The 19596-nt window shown below is 40.0% G+C and overlaps 1 protein-coding gene across 3 annotated transcripts in view; it reads left to right on the top strand.

Annotated features, from left to right (window-relative positions):
* The window catches only part of LOC129762898 (trissin receptor-like), a 311968-nt gene that overhangs the window by 231648 nt on the left and 60724 nt on the right, over positions 1–19596 (top strand). For all 3 annotated transcript variants that reach the window (XM_055761499.1, XM_055761498.1, XM_055761500.1), the window contains exons 4-5: positions 4371–4772; positions 4841–5298. In XM_055761499.1, the coding sequence (XP_055617474.1) occupies positions 4371–4772; positions 4841–5298 (860 nt within the window). The remainder of the gene's footprint in view (positions 1–4370; positions 4773–4840; positions 5299–19596) is intronic.

Below are 19596 nucleotides of genomic sequence, written 5' to 3'. Positions count from 1 at the left end.
GCAATTGGTATCAAAATGTCATGAATTCTAATCCGATTATTCCAACAAAATTCGCGGTGGTCCCAACAAACAATCGTCAAAAAAACTTATGTGAGCCAAATTACTGTGTCAAGAGTGATTGGAACGATCAAACACAACTTCAATGTTAGCATGGTAGCTGGTTCGGGTCACAAGAACTGATTTCAATATCCAGAAACTACGAAGAAAGTTGAAGCTTGCTTACAGAGATTTCTGGACTCTTTGTAATATGATCGTAAAATTGCGGGGAAACAGAATTTTAGTGAAAGAACAGTTCGTCGAATGAAAGCCAGTGTAGGCTTGACTCGGCCTTGAGAAAGGTCATTTCGAAAGTTTTGCTGCCCTCTGGTCGTTAGCTAGATGACTGATGAATTGTGAATACTATATTTTGAAATCACGAGTGGCTTGTTTATACTCAATGAATAGAAAATGGGCGGAGCAAAGATTGTAACGTTTTCTATGTCCACATACAATTATGCAATTATGTGTTTGTGCCAACATAAAAAAAACATCAAAACCGCCTAATGGTAACAATTTCAATCTACATTTAGCAACGCAGGAAAACTAAAAATGTGTGCGTGTACAAGAATACACATGAGTGTATTTTGAGAGTGAATCCACTGAGTGAATCTGAGAATGGATCCACTGAATTTTTGCACTCGGTCGTTTTTCCGTCTAAAAAGTCGATTTTATGCAAAAATGTTTTTTGAGATAACTGTAAAGTTCAACGTGTCATGCAATTTTGGGACATTTGGCATCAAACAATTTTCTTAGAAACCCCGATTTCCGATGATTTTTCGGTTTTTAAAAACTTAAATTTCAATGTCTGCGACACTAGTAAATGGAGTCCGATTGAGCTAATATTTTACATTGGATACTTAAATCAACATCTTGCACGAAGTTGAAATGCACAAAATAAATGTATGAAGGAATGCCATTGATAAAATTCGTTGACTGAGCGCTGGCTGGAAACAGTCTTCCGAAAAACACTTACACATGTCCACGCGATGTGAAAATTCCATGTTTTTGTTTGAATTCGAACATGATTCTCGCTAGTGTTGAGTGTCTATCCCCAACACGAACAATGATACACAAACATATCACCCGATGTCGCAGTATTCATTGCTTTCGTTTCGTTTCTTTTCATACACGGAAAGAAATTATTCATCCCAAAACATTTCTTCGTAGAATACTTTACAATCATACTTTACAATCACAGAAACGAACTTGAAATTTAGTTCGCATTTCAAAAATTGCACGAACTAAGAGGCTATAAGTTCATGCACCAAAATATATATTTTCATTAAGGCTCATATGGCGTCAAGCTAACGGGGCCGGGAGTTCAATATTTTGACAATGTTTGCTTAGACTATGTTAGTAATATGTAACCGATTACTCGCGGTTGACTCGAGGTTAGTATTACAAGTGTTCTCATAATTGGTATGTCGCAGTCTTCGATGCTCTGTACGTGTGCCCGACACGGGATACTTCCTATTGGGATGCAGCTGACCATTAATCAGCAACGCCCCCCTAGTCTGTACCCCATATCTAGCGTGGTGCGTCTTTTTCGACTCGAGGAATCCAAGATAGAATGATCACTAGCCGTCGCAATCATCAGCTCGTGTAGAGTTGTAATGAGCGGTACAACCTTTGGCTCTTGTTGAATCATCAGTGGACTGCACAACCTTCGGCCCGTGTATCTGTAAAGAGTGTGTGTATGTATTGCCGCGACTAAGTAAAAGTTTATAGATCGTTTATGCACATTTTGCAAGTCTGATTAAATAATCCTTGGTTTCGTTCAAAGAAAACATTCTCTGAATAGAAAGAAGCTTTCTATTTTTTTTTGCGTGCATGTTGGCAATTAAAGTCTGGGGAGCCGACTGCATAGCGGGCGACGTCGTACAAATGCAGGCAGAGAAATTTCAGCGGCTAAAACACACCATTAATTTCTCGATGTTATCACAAACTGAATGAAGGAAAAAACTAAAAGCTACACTTGCACTGCACTACATATGCTGTGTATGCATGCGATTGCATCATCCTTTCTTCTCCTCTTCTCCGCTCGTTTTATAGCTCGGGTCGCGATCGTCGCGAACAAGCAGTATTGGCCATTTGTATTCAAAGATCCAGCCAAAATTGTTGCTCCCGTGGTAGAGTGGTTAGCGTCACGCCTAACATGTCATTGCTGAATAATTCAATTTTAGTACTTGTTCAAATAGCTAATAATAGCGAATGTTACATGAATTCAATATATAAATTGATGCGTGCACTAAATAATGATATCAAATGTGAAAAACTCTCATATCAATCGATGTTTATTTTGTTCAGAACAGAAAAAGAGGTTTATTTTATTTGCCCTATATTTTTGATGAAGCACCCATTGTCATGAAAGGAAAGCATTTTTTCCATGTCAACATACCAACACACCACGCGTTGAGTGGTGGTGGTGTGGTGTCCGATTCGCTTCTTCTACTCTACGCACTGCCGGTGCTTGGGGTGAAAATGCAAGAGAAACTGTACACCATGTTCGAACATCATGTGAAACATTGGGATTAAACATCGTATGTCCAAACATACCACGAATACAAACATGTCACATTCTCTAACATAGGTACGAAAAAATCATGTTTGTACTCAAACACAAAACTGTGAACAGCAGCGTGGACATGTTTATTCCGGACGCAGTGTTTTTTGTGAAACATGGAAGACTGGCTGGAGCAAGACTATGTGCTAGAAATCGCGAATTGTTTGAAATCGATCCATCAATTGGCAGGTCTTGTCTTCAGTTTAACTCGTTCAAAAGTGTTATAAAAGAGTAATAAAGTGTTGTGAGGTATGATAGTGCATCGACCACCTAGTCGATGGTGAAGCATTCTGTCCGGAGTTGAGATGAAGCACAGAAATATCGTTATTAAAAGTATATTCCGACACAGCTCACTTCAGCCGACACCAACACTATTTGATCATTAATCCGAGCCATTGTCTCTGAACCGGTTTTAACCAATTAAAGAAATGAACAATTTCAGCGGAAACCGTTCCGAAAGGAACGCCGGTTACAGCTTTTGAGCATTCATAAAATGACACTGCCATGGATAACTGATGACCGCCCATATGTTTTACATTTATATTTTTGCAATTTGTTACCAAGGTGAAAACCGTGCTTCACCAAACTTAAGCAAGGTGTCAATACCAGAATCGGTTGTATTCAAACATCCTAGTGGCAACCTTACTGCCCACGTTGTACCGATGAATTCCATTTTGTTCCAGTTCTTCAAAGTGACAGTTATCATTTCCATAACGAGTAAATACAGAAAGAAAACAGAATATACAAAGGGTCTACATGCAAATATTTTTGGGATACTCACGATATGACGTGTAGGCTGTTATCTGCTGACTTTCCAGACAAGATGTTTATTTAGCATCTGGCCCTCGCCGATACTCAATACGCTCTCCCATGGCTCCGAGTTCGTCTTGAATATTCATCAGACTTAATCTCCCAAGTCTGATTCCAATTTGTTGCCATTTCCATTAACACGAGAACCCAAGGTAGAGCCAGAAAAAAAACTTAGCATTAGGTTCGGAAGAAAATAAACAACCCGTCTCAGAAGAGCTGTGTCAATAGCCCACGTTAGTTCCTTCGACGAAAAAAAGGATACACTCGAAGCAAAGCCTCATTAAATGCTCCTTCAGAGCGCTCATTTTGTGTGTGCTATCCTTCTGAAGGGGAGGGGGTGGTATTCAGGCGATAAGGTTCTTCCTCTCGGACTGTTTTCCCGCATTGGGGACGACTCTCATTATTGTTTGGATTTGTTATTTTCCACCCTCTTCGTAGTCATTTGATCCAAAAGCCCATAGTTCCTCCGAAGTAATTGTTCTTTTCCAACTAACGGCATCGAATACGTCGAACTCACGAATTCCGCCTGAGCTGAGTGTTTTGATTTTGTGAAGTTCGAAAAGCGGTATTTTTTCATCGCCGTGATGAATTCCACGAGCCGATAAAATCGGTTTCTGCAATATAGCTAAGAGCGCTCGAGAGCATTTGAAAATTGGATTCGCGATTCCTATCGGATGTTGCCATGGGAAACGGCGAGAGGGACCGTGTCGGTATGATGTGATGCTCCATGGTTGAGTGGTTCTCGGGTAACGATTGTATTGAATCTCTAATGATTGTAACGATTCCGCGTGATTTATCAACATAGAGTATGGGGATTCCCTTTGACGAGTATTTATCTATTCAAAGCTGTGTGAATTGAAACTTAATGATACCGCGTCAAACGATTGCCGGAAGGCAATAAATTCAAACATTACACCAGTCCATTAATCTCTTACCATAATATTCTCTGTTTCCCCAGCTGTTTCGGTGTCGGTTGCCGTTTGGACCTTGGTGGCAATCTCCCTGGAGCGCTATTTCGCAATATGTCGTCCGCTGTCATCGCGTCGTTGGCAGACACAGTTCCATGCATACAAGATGATTGCCCTGGTATGGTTGTTCAGCTTCCTTGTAAACTCACCCCTCTGTTACGTCCAGAGGCTTCAGCCGGTTCATCGGAACTCGATCGGCACCAGTGTGCCAATGAAATGCCGGGAGGTGTGGCCGGACAAGTCCTACGAGAAAGCTTATGTGCTGTTTCTGGACGCCGGGCTGCTGTGCTTCCCACTGCTCACGATGGGATTTGCCTACTCGATGATAGTATCGAAATTGTGGCGAGGACTGAGACGTGAAATCCGGCATTCCACATACCAGAAGCATCAATGTAAGTGAGCATATCGATTTCCATTCCAACAATTCACTATACACTTCTTGGAATGTTTCTCTCAACAGTACAAATCAATAATGTCGGATCACACCAACTGACGTCAATCGCTCATGACAATCCCATAGCTGGAGGTGCAACCAAAGGAAAACTTATCTCGTCATCTCGTACCGAGGCAACATGCTACCAACTGGCAGCAGCTACCAACACGGGTGCCTCCGCCCCCACCGTCGAGTCAAACGACAATGGGACCAGTAAGATGAAACGTAACCTCAAAGTTGGCTCCCGAGCGAACTATCATCAAGCTGGGGAGGGTTACCCGACCACAACCACTGTGCTCACCAATAGCAATAACAATTGCTGCTTCTCGACGTACACCGGCAATGCGTTCCATCATCATCACCACCATCCCGACAGCCAAGAGCCGGAGATGGTGGACGGTGGAAGCATTAGCCCGAATAGCAGCATCCTAACCAACAAAACGGTTCCCGGAGTGCGGTTCCGAATGCTCAAAAGGTTCATGGAGGTAACAGTCGAGTGCTGCAAATGAATGTAATCACTGAATCATTTTATGAACGCTTGAAATTTTTATGGGAAGAGTTTGTCAAATGTGTTGCTGACGTTGATTTCGTTACCGCATCGCAAAATACCGTGGATAAGCTTCCAGTTCCTAGTATGCACGATCTTTGCTTAATCTTTTAATTGAAATCTAATCTCGAACCGTCAGGCGCTTTTTGAAAAATTTGTCCTGCTACGTCCTGATGCGTTCATTCAAAGTTTACAGGAAGATTCGGGACGGTTATTCCTATTATGTTGTACCGTGGCATACGTTTTTTTATCGTACAATGTGTGGAAAAATTATTCAGTTTTCAGGAAATTTTGACGTAGCTTTTAACAGAATAGTATGTAGCGATAGCAGAGCGAGAGCAGCGGAGCGGGAACAACGAAGCGGGAGCAACGGAGCGGGAGCAGCGGAGCGGTTATCAGGTAAGTAACCCTTTTTCAGCTTTCGCGGACACCAAGGCGGCAATGGTAGAATATATTGGCACTACGTGAAAACTATCCGGTAAGTACTTTCACTTTATTACTTTCTATTTCACTTTATTAAAAATTATCAAAATAATTCAAAGGCTGACGTCTTCAGCCGTCATAGAGGTAAAGGAGGAGGATGAGTTGTCTCGAAGGCCTTCATATAATATATTGAGTTCAACGGAAGCGTTATGGTCTCCGTCAGACTTGTCATTTGACATGTTCATCGATTTTGATGAACAAGGGATTGTATTCGATGTGCGGGGAAAGCTAACGTACAGATGTTGCAGGTATCTTCTCCTTCTCCGTAGGCATCGAACAGTATGGTATGTATGTGAAATATAAATAGTATAGTACGTGAAGTGGAAAATTAAAAAATAAATGTGTTACGAAAAATGGTAGATTTCAAACACTTGTTATATTTCGATCGTGTTGTTTCTCAACGGATCGCAGCAATCTAAAGTAACGGCAAGACACAATACCCGAGCAAGAAATGGAAAAAAAAGCGCGCGCAATTAGAAATGTGTTTGCTATAGCCTACCGATCAGTTGTTGTTCTGCTACTGACGGAATCGTTTGCTTCGAAATACACGCTCAGATTATGCGCAATTGTTCATTCCAATTAATCGCAACATCCACTGACTGCGCTGCCCATGTTTGTATAGGAGACGTAAGCGACAAAATGAACTTAATCGACTTTTTCGCTGATACGTATTCTACACAATGTTATACGTATGTTCAACATGCAAACAATCATTTTTTGTTCGAAAACATTTAAGCAATTTTGAAAAAACGTTTCCAAAAAATCACTATTTGTCCGCATAACAGACGTAGTTCCATACAGCTTTTATACATCGTTCGAAAATCAACAATTACCGGTATTATGTGCTGCATGATAAATTTACATTTGAATCACATTACTCCTAGAGTCCAAACACGCCTTTCATTATAGTGTCTTATCACTTGGCCTTTCCCTAATAGATTAATATAAGCAATTATTGAAACGCTGCTCATATTGTTACTATTCTTTGTTCACTGCACTGTGATGAACGTAGAGAAGCAAATTAGTTTTTATATGTCTTAATTACTTAAATTTCTGGATTTGAATCTTCAAGTAGATAATGAAACAATCAGATCTGTAGTAAAATATATTGGTAATATAATATTGTTTTTTCGGTTCATCCAACGTACTCAATTACAAATAACTAATAATAATACTACAAATTCAGCTGCTTAATTTATTTTGAGAACATCTTTTTTGCATATTTAACCCAAGTTCAATAAAACACATCGGTATTTTTTTTAAAACTCCACTTTAAAACATCTTTTAGTTGTTTTATTTTCAGTTATGATCGATTAGATTTTCGATTCGAATAACTCTTTTTTTCTCAGCGTTTGATTTTACCCGACATCCGCTTTGTGAATGCTCTATGTCTCAATAAGCCATCTACTGCCATCTGTAATTCCGCATCGTCCTGAATCGTGGCCAGTGAAAAGGATTCATTTTCAACTCCCGTGTCGGAGCTATCATAGATTCGCAACAAATCCAGAGTACTTTTTTTTGACATTTCACTAAATTTCTTCCAAACCTCTTTGATTTTATCCTACAACAACCGAAACTGTCGACGGAGACGTTTTGGCTATTATCGGAAATGTTAACACTACAGACAAAGCAACCTGATGATTACGTCTAGCTATGCGAACAAACGTTTATTGAAACGATTGATTGTCCGCATAAATAAACGCAAGCGTTTTTCAAATGGAAATTGTTTTAATCCGCAAAATCTCCTAGACCCTCTCTTGGCCGATAATATCCTTCAACTGGACAGATTATTTCATTGGAAATTTGCATGGTTATGCTTGAAGGCCAAAAAACAACAAAAATGCGTTTTCCCCACACTAATGGTGTTGGTGATTACGTCTCCTATGCAAACAGGGGCGGTGCGGTCAAGTACTGACATTGAAGATCCAACGGAGATAACAAACATTTGCAACCAATGATTGACCTTTGAACAAAATTTGCACCGGACGATGGTATAAAGAGATGTAATTTCCGATTACTATTCTAATCTCGCTCCAGCCAGCGAGCAATCAACAATCGCCAGGAATTAACCTTTAAATTGTCGTTCAAAAGGCTGCGACAGAGTTAGTTTTGGTTTTTCAAATCAGTCTTTAACAAGGTGATTGAAATTTGAACAGGGAATCCATCTGTCCTGATTTTTAGATTCTGTTGGGACGTCTTGATACTATCATTTGTCCTGATTTTCATACGAAATTCAATTGCTGCATATGTGATTCATATCTGTTAGTAGTCAATAGAGGTATGTGAAACTTGACAATGAGAATGATTTGCTACTCCCAAGCGTCATTCGGTGTGTTCTTTGTGCAATTTCGCTGGTTCAGGTCAATCACGGAGAGCAACTACGAAGTGTACAGTCTACCCAAGCTCAATAGAGGTATGTGAAACTTACCATTTTGTTGAAACAAACATTTAGGGAAACCGCGGGTAATACGGACAGTGGGGGTAATATGAACAGGTGGTTGATGTGTATGAGATACATTTTGAATTTCATATTTCTGTTAATCAGAACACTTTCTACATATTATTCTATAATATTTAAGCCACCCTATGGCAATGAATACTAATCAAAAGTGGAAAAGGGAAACAAAAACCGAAAATCATACATGATTCCGAGTGTGGATGTAATTTTAGCTGCTTCGATATGAATCATTTTAAGTGGTTTAATATCAAAATTCAATTCGCTGATGGTTATATTTCAGTTTGCGAGTTAACAGAGAAGCGATATCAGGTATGTACGGAAAAGTAAATTCATTTTTGAGTGGAAAATTTAAATTATTAAAATAATTGTACTGGAGGGGTAAAACGGACAGTTGCCAGTGGGAGTGAGATAAACTGTAAAAAGTCTGTTCAATCTATTCCTGAGAAATGCCCTGCGTCTATAAATGGAAAACAAATCGCCAAATGTGGACTGTTTAGAAGATGACTGGCTCCATAAGCAAAATAGTTGAGGGTCTGTCCGTTTATACTGCTGAAAAGCACGGTATCACTTCTAGGTTGATTAATTCGATTTTATCATCAATTGACGAACATTCGTGATGAGTTCAGACCTTGGTTGATTCCCTCTCGCGATCGATAAACCTCTACGCTTCATATATTACAAACCTGTCCATATTACCCCCACTATATGTCCATATTACCCGCATCAAAACAAAAATGTACTTTTCGGTCTGTTCCAATTTCAGTAAAAAACATTGAAACACACTTTTTTGTAAAATATTTGGCCAATTAGGTAGAAAAACTGTATTTGCAAGAAATTGCATCAAATTTGCAAGAAACTGCATCAAAGTTTTGGGAAACATGAGTTTCCAAAGATACAATTGAAGTTCTTCTTAACATGTCCGTTTTACCCCCACCTCCCCTACAGTTAAATCTGATTTGGAAAAGGAAAATGGTAACAAAACATTTCAAGAAACTGCCATACAAATGAAATACAAATTTCTGCATTACTCGAGAATTAATCAAGCAAACGAAACCAAATTTGGCATGTGAAGGTTTTAGGGTGCAATAAATGTTTTTACGGTGGTTAGACACTCCATCCCCCTCTCTAAGGGGGAGCTGCCATACAAATGGAAGACAAATTTCTGCATAATCCGAAAACTAATCAAGCAAATGGAGCCAAATTTGTCATGCGAATGTTTTAGGGAACACGAAATGTTTCCATGGTGAATAGATACTCTTCCCCTCTCTCTGAGGGGAGGGAACTGCCATAGAAATGAAACATACATTTCTGCATAATTCAAAAACTAATCTTAACAAATTTGGAACCATGTGGAGCTTTTAGTAGGGGAAACTTTTCCAAAGTGGTTCAACACTCCTCCTACCTTTCTGAGGAGGGGGGGGGGCTGACATACAAATGAAACACAAATTACAGGGGACATACAAACACAAACTTCTGCATAACTCGAGAACTAATCAAGCACAATTTGGGATGTGAGGGTTTTTGTTTATGAGAAATGTTTATATGATGGTATGACACCCCTCCCTCCTCTGGAATGGAGAGGGGGTCCCATAAAAATATTACACATATTTCAAGCAAAAATATTCCAACCAAACATAAAAATGGGAAAATTCGGAAAATTATTACATAGTGTCAAGTGCTGTTAGTCCATTTGATGTAGCGAAATTGCTTTTTGTTCGAAACTGGAAATGGATTTCAATGTGATGAAACGCAATCCTATATCTTCTTATATCTATACCAATAAAAAAGTATCGTCGAATGTGCTCATAAGAGCACAACTCGAGGAAGGAATTGTCCGATATAGGGCTGTCTTTATTCTATCATATTTTCTGTATAAAACATTAATTCCATGTATCGGAGCAACAGGTTATTTGCAAGTGGTTGATAAATCTTGAACGAGAATTGTCTCTGAAAATAATCTGATATTATAATGATGAGTTTTGTTAGAAAAACTAGGAATTTTATAGTAAAAGGTAAATTCAACGGGGTCGATTAGAAGATCAATCAATGACAGTTTTGCGATTGGATCCATCAACTTGCTCATAGTAAGAAAACGTAAATGTTTGAAGGTATTGATAACAATAAACAAATTTTTTTTTTTCCCAAAATAATTTTTTTATTAAGGCACATGTGGCGTTAGCCTGACGGGGCCGGGAGTCCAATATTTTGACAATTTTTGTCTTACAACTATGTTAGTAATATGTAACCGATTACTCGCGGTTGGCTCGAGGTTAGTATTACAAGTGTTCTCATAATTGGTATGTTGCAGTCTTCGATGCTCTGTACGTGTGCCCGATACGGGATACTTCCTATTGGGATGCAGCTGACCATTAATCAGCAACGCCCCCCTAGTCTGTACCCCATATCTAGCGTGGTGCGTCTTTCTCGACTCGAGGAATCCAAGATAGAATGGTCACTAGCCGGCGCAATCATCATCTCGTGTAGAGTTGTCATGAGCGGTACAACCTTTGGCTCTTGTTGAATGATCAGTGGACTGCACAACCTTCGGCCCGTGCATCTGTAAAGAGTGTGTGTATGTATTGCCGCGACTAAGTAAACTTCCCTCAAAAAGAAGGTGGTCCGTTCATAACCGAGGTAACAGCGTAGCTTTAATTCATTCTAAAATATTTCACAATGTAGTGCCTAGATATACTCTTCCACTAAGCTCTCCTACGAACGGTCTCTGACCGATAGTTATTCTAAAATAAACAAATGTTGGGCGGGACGAATTTTGCCAGGTCAGCTAGTACATCATCTTCTGGAATGGTGTTAACGTTCCCTGAGGAACTTTTGCCGACTCAACGTATGCATTAACTAGTGTCATTCTTTAATACTTAGTTGAGATTTCTTGAGCCATATAACACGCCTTGAATGTATTCCGAGGGGAAAGCTCTAGAATACGCGTGACCACAGTGCATGTCGAAAGAAATTTCTCTGACTAAAAATCCCCCGACCAGAACGGGGATCGAGCCCGAACACCCGACATGATAATGTAAGACGCTAGTCTTACTTACATCCATGGATTGCACACTCTTGCGCGACATTCTGTTATTGACTCGAGGCCCAGCAATACATATTTTCTCAAAGCCCCATCATTATGGGTATCAATTGAAAAGGCCTGTCTACTAGAACACAGTCATGTATGGAAAATACAAATTTAAAATGGCTGTCACCACAAAAATGGCGATATCTATATATTTTTTTAAATCCCGCCAATAGTGATATCAAATAAAAGAGTTTGACTAGTAGAACACAGTAATCTGTAAAAAAATCCAAATTCAAGATGGCCGCAGCTACAAAATAGCCAATTACTTTTTTTTCATTGCGAATTCACCTGATTTGGCTCCCTGTGGCTTTTTCCTATTCGAACGACTCAAGAAATCACGTTTCAGAACCCGAGATGAGGTAATGGAAATCGAAAAATCGAAGATGGCTCTGATGGCCATACCGAAATTGAATATAATAAATTTATCGGCGATTGGATCAAGCGCTGGTATAAGTGCGTTGCAGTCGATGGGGAATACTTTGAAGGGGACAATTTCGATATTGATATATGATCTTGTATTTTTCATTTCCCGAATAAATTCCGGTAGCTTTTTGATCAAGGTGGTAATTCCGCAATTGAACAGTACCACTTTGAATAATGAAACACTGTTTGATGGCCAACTAAGCTAAAGTGTTCCGAATTTCAGATGAAACGGTATAATAGGTAGTGTTCCCACATTTAAACCAGTACCAGAGGGGTTAAAAGACTTTCTCATCTGTACTTTTTCGTCCAAAAATCTGTACCATCGAAATTATTCGTTCTAGAAATTTAGCATGAAAAAACACTCATTTATTTACTACAAATATTAAATTTACATTTGCAAGTCCTTCGTGTGTTGTATAATGCTTATACAAAGTTTTCTTTAAATCTAAATTGCGTACTATCATGAATTAAAATTTAAAAAAAATCGTCCCAAACGATACTGCGGCGTAAAAGTCGTCATGATTAAGGCACATGACGACTTTTACGCCGCAGTTCGAATGTAAGAAATTTCACACACGGAGAAAATCTGTACCAATCTGTACTTTTTGACGAAAATCTGTACTTTGTACCGTACAGAATCTGTACCAAAAATAACAAAAAAAAATCTGTACCTTTCCAGTTAAATCTGTACGTGTGGCAACACTGATAATAGGGACTAAAATTGTATATAATCGAGCCTAAAGATCCTGATCGGGTAAGGGAGTAAAAAGTGCCCCCATACCAAATCACCTTCTGTATGGCAAATATTGTATAGGATATCAAATAAGAAATGTTGGCCGTTTTTTATTAAACGGTTTTATTCAGCTTGCCCTGTAATCTGTTTGTATGTTTGTATGTTTGTAGGTTTGTAACATGTTTGTCTGTAGCGCTGACCCACATTAATACAAATTTGACTCCCTTTCTGTTGACCGATTGATCTGAAATTTGGAACACACCTTTATCTCTGTAGTCATTATCTGAGAGAGAGAGGAGCCAGCTCGCGTTTGTTGTGATCACCCTTATGTCAGCGCGAACCAGTCACGGTGAACCAAGGGGAAGTATTAAAATATGTAGAGAATTTCAACATGACATTTTTTTACAAGACATTTTATGTGGAAATAATTTTGACTTCGGACTACATCTTTCATTTCTATACTGGGGTGTAAGTTCAAAGCTTCGAGAACGAGAGTGTTACATTGGAGAAACAGAATTTTGAGCAATAAAACCTCTTCGCCGGTTGAAAGAAATGGTATGATAAGCGCTTTCGAATTCAAAAGATAAAATGTCTACGCGTTATATGTGTGTAACTTATTGGTCCAAAAACTTGTTTAAATAGCTTAAAAAATTATTTGAGAGCAAGCTATTGAAATCACAAAAATCTGTATATAAGCAGGAGCCAGCTCGGAAATCAACCCAATTATAATTTTACAGCGGTTATATCATTTTGGAACAGTTACTGCTGCAAAAAACCAAACTTGCTGCTGTGAAGAAGGCGACCAGCAAGAAGAAAGCTGCTCCTACTGCTGGTGTGGCTGCCCGAAAGCAAAAGTCAAACAAATCCTCAAAAATCGCTGCATGCAAGCCGAAAACGCTGAAGCCATAGAAATCAACAGCAGCTTCGAAAAAAATTACCATCGCCACACATAACGCACAACACGAGAGAAAACAAGACAGTTTTTTTTCAGCAAATCAAATCCAGTTCTTTTCAGAAAGGGTTTATCAAATACTGCGTTCAAATACATTCTTTTTGTAATTTCTTCGATCAAGTGCGATCAACGTAAGATTACATCTTTCGAGCACTTATTAGGGGTACAATGAATCTTGAGAAAGACAATTCAACAATGTTCACTCATCAATGTCACAAACGGGAAGTGGGTATTGTGAGGGAGGGCACAGTGAGCGCAACATTTATGTAGACTGATTGGAAGCGACAGATATGTTATCTATGGGGAATGGTATACAAATTATATCACACATAGTTTCAGTAATACGTTTGATCAATTTCACCACGGTGATCAATTTGCCCCCGGATGACGGTACATCTTTTATTATTTCCTACATGATCAGTGTTCAAATTTTTTACCTCCCATATATTCCTTTTAGACGCAGTCCTACGTCAAAAATCATATCGGGGATAATAACGCACAAATGTATTCACAAACAAAGGTTCACATCAAGTTTGAACACTTTTCTTATAAATTAATGACAACAACAATCTGACTTGAAATTGTCAGATTGGAATTTTCTTGATGAGAATGCGTAAAAAGAATAAGAAGAAAACAAACTTCTCTGTCAAACAAAAACAAAATCTGTCATTCAGCTGGCTCCTCTCTCTCAGGTCATTATAAAACTGCGTAATTCATGATCTTGAAAATCCAAGATAGCGGCCGCTACAAAATGGCGGATCACATATTTTCTCAAAACCTCATCAATATGGGTTTTCCAAAACCCCATCAATATGGGTATCAAATGAAAGGGCTTCACTAGTAGAACACAGTTATCTATGAAAAATACAAATCCAAGATGGCTGCCACTACAAAATGGCGGACTACATATTTTCTCAAACATTCCTCGCTAACAACTTGAAGGAGCTGGATGTGCTCATCACTCCTCAAGCATTGTTCTCGAAGTTTTTTTTTCTCTTATCCCCAACGAGTTGGTTTTGACGTGGGACTACGTCTAACCGGAATATATGGAGGGTAAAATGAAAACCTAAACACAGAACATGCAGGAAAAAATGAAAGATTTCGAATGCTTATAGCTCGAACATTTCGTACTGGATAGGAGAGATGTTTGCATCACTTGATAGGGAATATTTCTACGCATCTATCGCAACTAACAAAATGTTGTTTTTCTTAGATAAACAATTGAATAACTGTAAAATATTAGGCGTTATCTAAACGCCCTAACTGCATCGTTTTGATTGGCCCGATTTACGGTTTCCCTAACACAGCCATCAAAACCAAGCAGCCTAGGGGAAATCGGCATTGCAAATTCATACAAATCGGGGGTATTTTTGTTCCGATTGAAATGTGTTTCCCTAACACAGACTTCAAAACCGAGGTTTCTGGGGAAATCGGCTCTGCAAATAAATGCAAACTGCGAGTACTTTTGTCCTCGCTTGCCTTTGTGCAGAGTGGAATATGTCTGTCCTAACATGATCTTCTAAACTTAGGAACCTGGGAAAATCGTGCAGACACTAGAAGCGAATGAACTTCCCAGTTTCAAGCAAATTCGAGATTCGAGAAGTATGTACACTTTTGGGATGTAAACTTCAGAGGGAAATGTAAAATAAAATAATCGTTTGATAATTTTTTTTTTGTCTTTATTGGAAAGATTTTCAGCCTTAGGCTGGTTCATCAAACGTTTGATAATTCTTCCGTACATATATTTTGTTCTAGTCATCATACCAAACGTAAAAGGTCCGTCATTAAATTTACTTGTAACGAAGAACAATCAATCACAATAAATGAATTGACTTTACACGGCATTTGTTCATTTTTTTCACTCACAGAGCAAATATATTGAACTCAATTGAATTTGGAAACTGTTTCATTCAATCAAGAATTTAATCAATACAAACGAATGATTGCTAAGCTAAGGTAGTTCCACGTGAACCTTGCGGTTATATCATAGATATAACCCACTATTTTTTTTTCTCATGTGTTCTGTGGTGAATTAGTGCCCAAAGTGCCCAAAGCAGCCGGAACCGAGGAAGCAGTGCCTCTGCAGTAGTCTGGATCGGCGTCTGTAGTGGATAACCATAACGGCACCGTCAAAACGTGGTTGACGCTCAGTTGAGTACAACAATAACGATATTCTTCTGCTATTGTGTTGTCTCCGTAGCGCGTGGCTTTTGTGTCTCCCTTAATAGGGTTACAGAGCGCATATCGGAACAACAAATTTATGTAATTATTTTTATTTTATTGAAGCTTTTTTTTAATTTTTTGTTTAACAAGTGAGATAAATAAAAAAATTGTAAAGGTAATAATCGTTCGTTCTAAGAATGGAGGAGGGTGGGGGTCTAGACATGGACATTTCAGACTCCCCCTCGCTTGCTCAAGCAGGGTGTAGTAAGTCCCTTAAACGGACTCCTATGCCCGAAGATTCTTCTTCTAGGGACGAGTCAACTCACACTACCAAGCCCCCCTCCAAAAAAAAGATTGCAAACCTTTCCCCTGATTCCTCCAATACTTCCACCCAATCATCGACATCCCTTCCCCCCTCTGATGTTACTGTCACCACTCAAACCTTGTCCTCGAATTCCTCTCCTATTGTTTCCGCTCCCCGTGTCAGGGTTTATCCGGACGATGCGCCTGGCGCTGGTCCTTGGGTTGTTTTTTTCCGGCCCAAACCTAATGGTAAAGCCTTGAGGGTCGTACAAATTATGACAGATCTGAAAAGATACACCTCTGTTTCCGAAATTTGCAAAGTAAGACCGAACAAACTGCGAGTTGTCGTGACTAACCGAAAGGACGCTAACGATATTGTTGCTGATAAGCATTTCATCCTCGAATATCGAGTTTTTATTCCCTCCCATAACGTAGAAATTGGGGGCGTTATATCTGAAACGGGTCTGACGTGCAAAACTATAGAAAGTATGGGAGTTGGCAGGTTCAAGAGGCTTCCTTCGATGGAAGTCAAAATCTTGGAATGTCGCCAACTTGGAAAAGTTACCCAGGAAGGGGAAGAAAAGAAATTTACGCCGTACGACTCGTTTCGAGTCACTTTTGCTGGTGCCGCCCTCCCTGACTACGTTATGGTGGACAAATTGAGGCTGCCGGTGCGACTCTTCGTGCCAAAGCCCATGACTTGCAACAAATGCAAGTCAGTTGGTCATACAGCAGCTTATTGCGCCAACAAGGAGCGCTGTGCCACTTGCGGAGAGCAACATGAGGGGAAATCCTGCAGTGCGACTGAGCATAAGTGTCCATATTGCGGGGGATCCCCACATGTGCTCTCATCTTGTGAAAATTACAAGAGTCGCTGGGATAAACAAAAGCGCTCTTTGAAGGAACGCTCGAAACGCACTTTCGCGGATATTTTAAAGGGCGCTTCTCCACTGGCTCAACAACAACAACCATTACCAACAAACAATGTCTTTGCTTCACTGCCAGTTGACGAATTGGAAGCGGATATAGCTAACGAGGGCACACCGTTTATTTTCAAAGGGAATTCCCGGCGCAAAAATGTGTCCACTCCCAAAGTTCAACGACAAGTCCCATCGGTGGTACCCCATGTTAGCTTGCCTAAAATATCGAGTGCAGCGGACAAGCCAAATCAGGTTCCTCCTGGCTTCCGTGGGAACAGTTCACCTTCGAACGACCCAGCACTCGAGGGGACATCAAAAACCCCAACTGTCCCTTTTTCTGCGTCCAGCTCAACTTCCCAATCGGGATTTATAAAGTTGACTGACCTTGTGGATCAAATCTTCACGTGTTTTAATGTTTCCGATTCCATCAGAACCATTGTCATCTCAATGCTTCCAGTACTGAAGACAATTTTGCAACAATTGATGCAAACATGGCCCCTCCTTGCAATGATCATCTCTCTTGATGTCTAATTTAAATAGAGAGGTCGGAGATATCTCTGTTTTACAGTGGAATTGTCGTAGTCTTATCCCTAAATTGGATACATTCAAATTTTTAATTCATAACTTCAATTGTGATGTTTTTGCTCTGTCCGAAACTTGGCTTTCTTCGCGAGATGATCTCTTTTTCCACGATTTTAATATTATACGCTTGGACCGTGATGACAGATACGGAGGGGTGCTATTGGGGATCAATAAGTGCCACTCATTTTTTCGAATTGACCTTCCACCTATTGGAGGGATCGAAGCTGTTGCTTGTCATGCAAACATCAGAGGCAAAGACCTCTGTATTGTCAGCTTGTATTGGCCTCCGAGAGCTACAGTTAGCCGCAAGCAACTTATTGACATGTGCTCACTCCTTCCTGAGCCACGATTGATCTTGGGAGACTTCAACTCTCATGGAACTGCCTGGGGGGAACCGTACGATGACAATCGTTCACTGTTGATATATGACCTTTGTAACAGCTTCAATATGACCGTTTTGAACACTGGGGAAACAACACGTGTTCCTAAACCTCCTGCTAACCCAAGTGCTCTTGACCTCTCGCTTTGCTCGAATTCACTATCGTTAGATTGCAAGTGGAATGTAATCCAGGATCCCAAGGGTAGTGATCACTTGCCAATCAAAATTTCCATCACCATTGGGTCGAATTCTTCTGAATCTATAAACATGGCATATGACCTCACAAGACACATTGATTGGAAAAAATATGCGGACGCGATTGCTCTAGCCATCAATTCCAGAGATGGTTTACCTCCATTGGAGGAGTATAACTTCCTTTCTCGTTTGATCCATGACAGCGCGATTCGCGCTCAAACGAAACCCATCCCAGGTTCCTCCATTCGCCGAAGGCCTCCCAATCCATGGTGGGATAGCCAATGTTCAAAGCTTTATGTAGAAAAATCGAATGCATTTAAAGCTTTTCGGAAACGAGGAACCATTGACAATTTTCAAACGTATTTAGACCTTGAAAATCAATTTAAAAACTTGATCAAAGGTAAAAAACGTGCTTATTGGCGAAATTTCGTGGGAGGTTTGTCACGAGAAACGTCAATGAAAAAATTATGGAAAATGGCTCGAAACATGAGAAATCGCTCTTCATCGAATGAAAGCGAGGAACATTCACATCGATGGATTTTTAATTTTGCACGAAAGGTTTGTCCCGATTCCGCTCCCGTGCAAAGAATTGTTCGAGATATACCACAAGATAGGTGCGATCTTGATTCCGAGTTTTCGATGGTAGAATTCTCTCTTGCTCTCCTTTCTTGTAACAATTCGGCTCCAGGATCGGATAGAATTAAGTTCAACTTGTTGAAAAACCTCCCCGATGTGGCCAAACATCGCTTGTTGAATTTATTCAATAAGTTTCTGGAGCATAATGTTGTTCCGGATGATTGGAGACAAGTACGAGTTATAGCTATTCAAAAACCCGGAAAACCCGCGTCCGACTTCAATTCGTACCGCCCAATAGCAATGCTGTCTTGTATACGGAAATTGTTGGAGAAAATGATCTTGTTTCGCCTTGATCGATGGGTTGAAACGAATGGGCTACTCTCAGATACACAATATGGGTTCCGCAAGGGCAAGGGGACGAATGATTGTCTTGCGTTGCTTTCTTCAGAAATTCAAATGGCTTACGCCGAAAAAAAACAAATGGCTTCAGTATTCTTGGACATAAAGGGGGCCTTCGATTCTGTTTCAATAGAGGTTTTGTCGAACAAATTACACTCTCGGGGTCTGCCGCCTCTATTGAATAATATGTTATATAACTTGCTTTGTGAGAAACATTTGAACTTTTCTCACGGAGATTCGGCAGTAAGTCGGGTCTCTTACATGGGCCTCCCCCAGGGCTCATGTTTAAGCCCCCTTTTGTACAACTTCTATGTAAGCGACATCGACAATTGCCTTACACAAAATTGCAGCCTAAGACAACTTGCAGATGATGGAGTGGTGTCTGTCGTAGGATCAAACGAATCCGACCTGCAAAGACCCTTACAAGATACTTTGAACAATTTTTCAACCTGGGCCATTGGGCTAGGGATCGAATTCTCCACGGAGAAAACAGAGATGGTGGTTTTTTCTAGGAAGCATAGACCAGCAAAACCAAAGCTTCAACTTTTGGGTAAACCGATCACTCATGCTATGTCATTCAAGTAT

This window comes from Toxorhynchites rutilus, chromosome 1 (genome assembly GCF_029784135.1).
Source record: "Toxorhynchites rutilus septentrionalis strain SRP chromosome 1, ASM2978413v1, whole genome shotgun sequence".
Lineage (NCBI taxonomy): Eukaryota > Metazoa > Arthropoda > Insecta > Diptera > Culicidae > Toxorhynchites > Toxorhynchites rutilus.
This window is presented reverse-complemented; position numbering and strand designations above follow the sequence as displayed.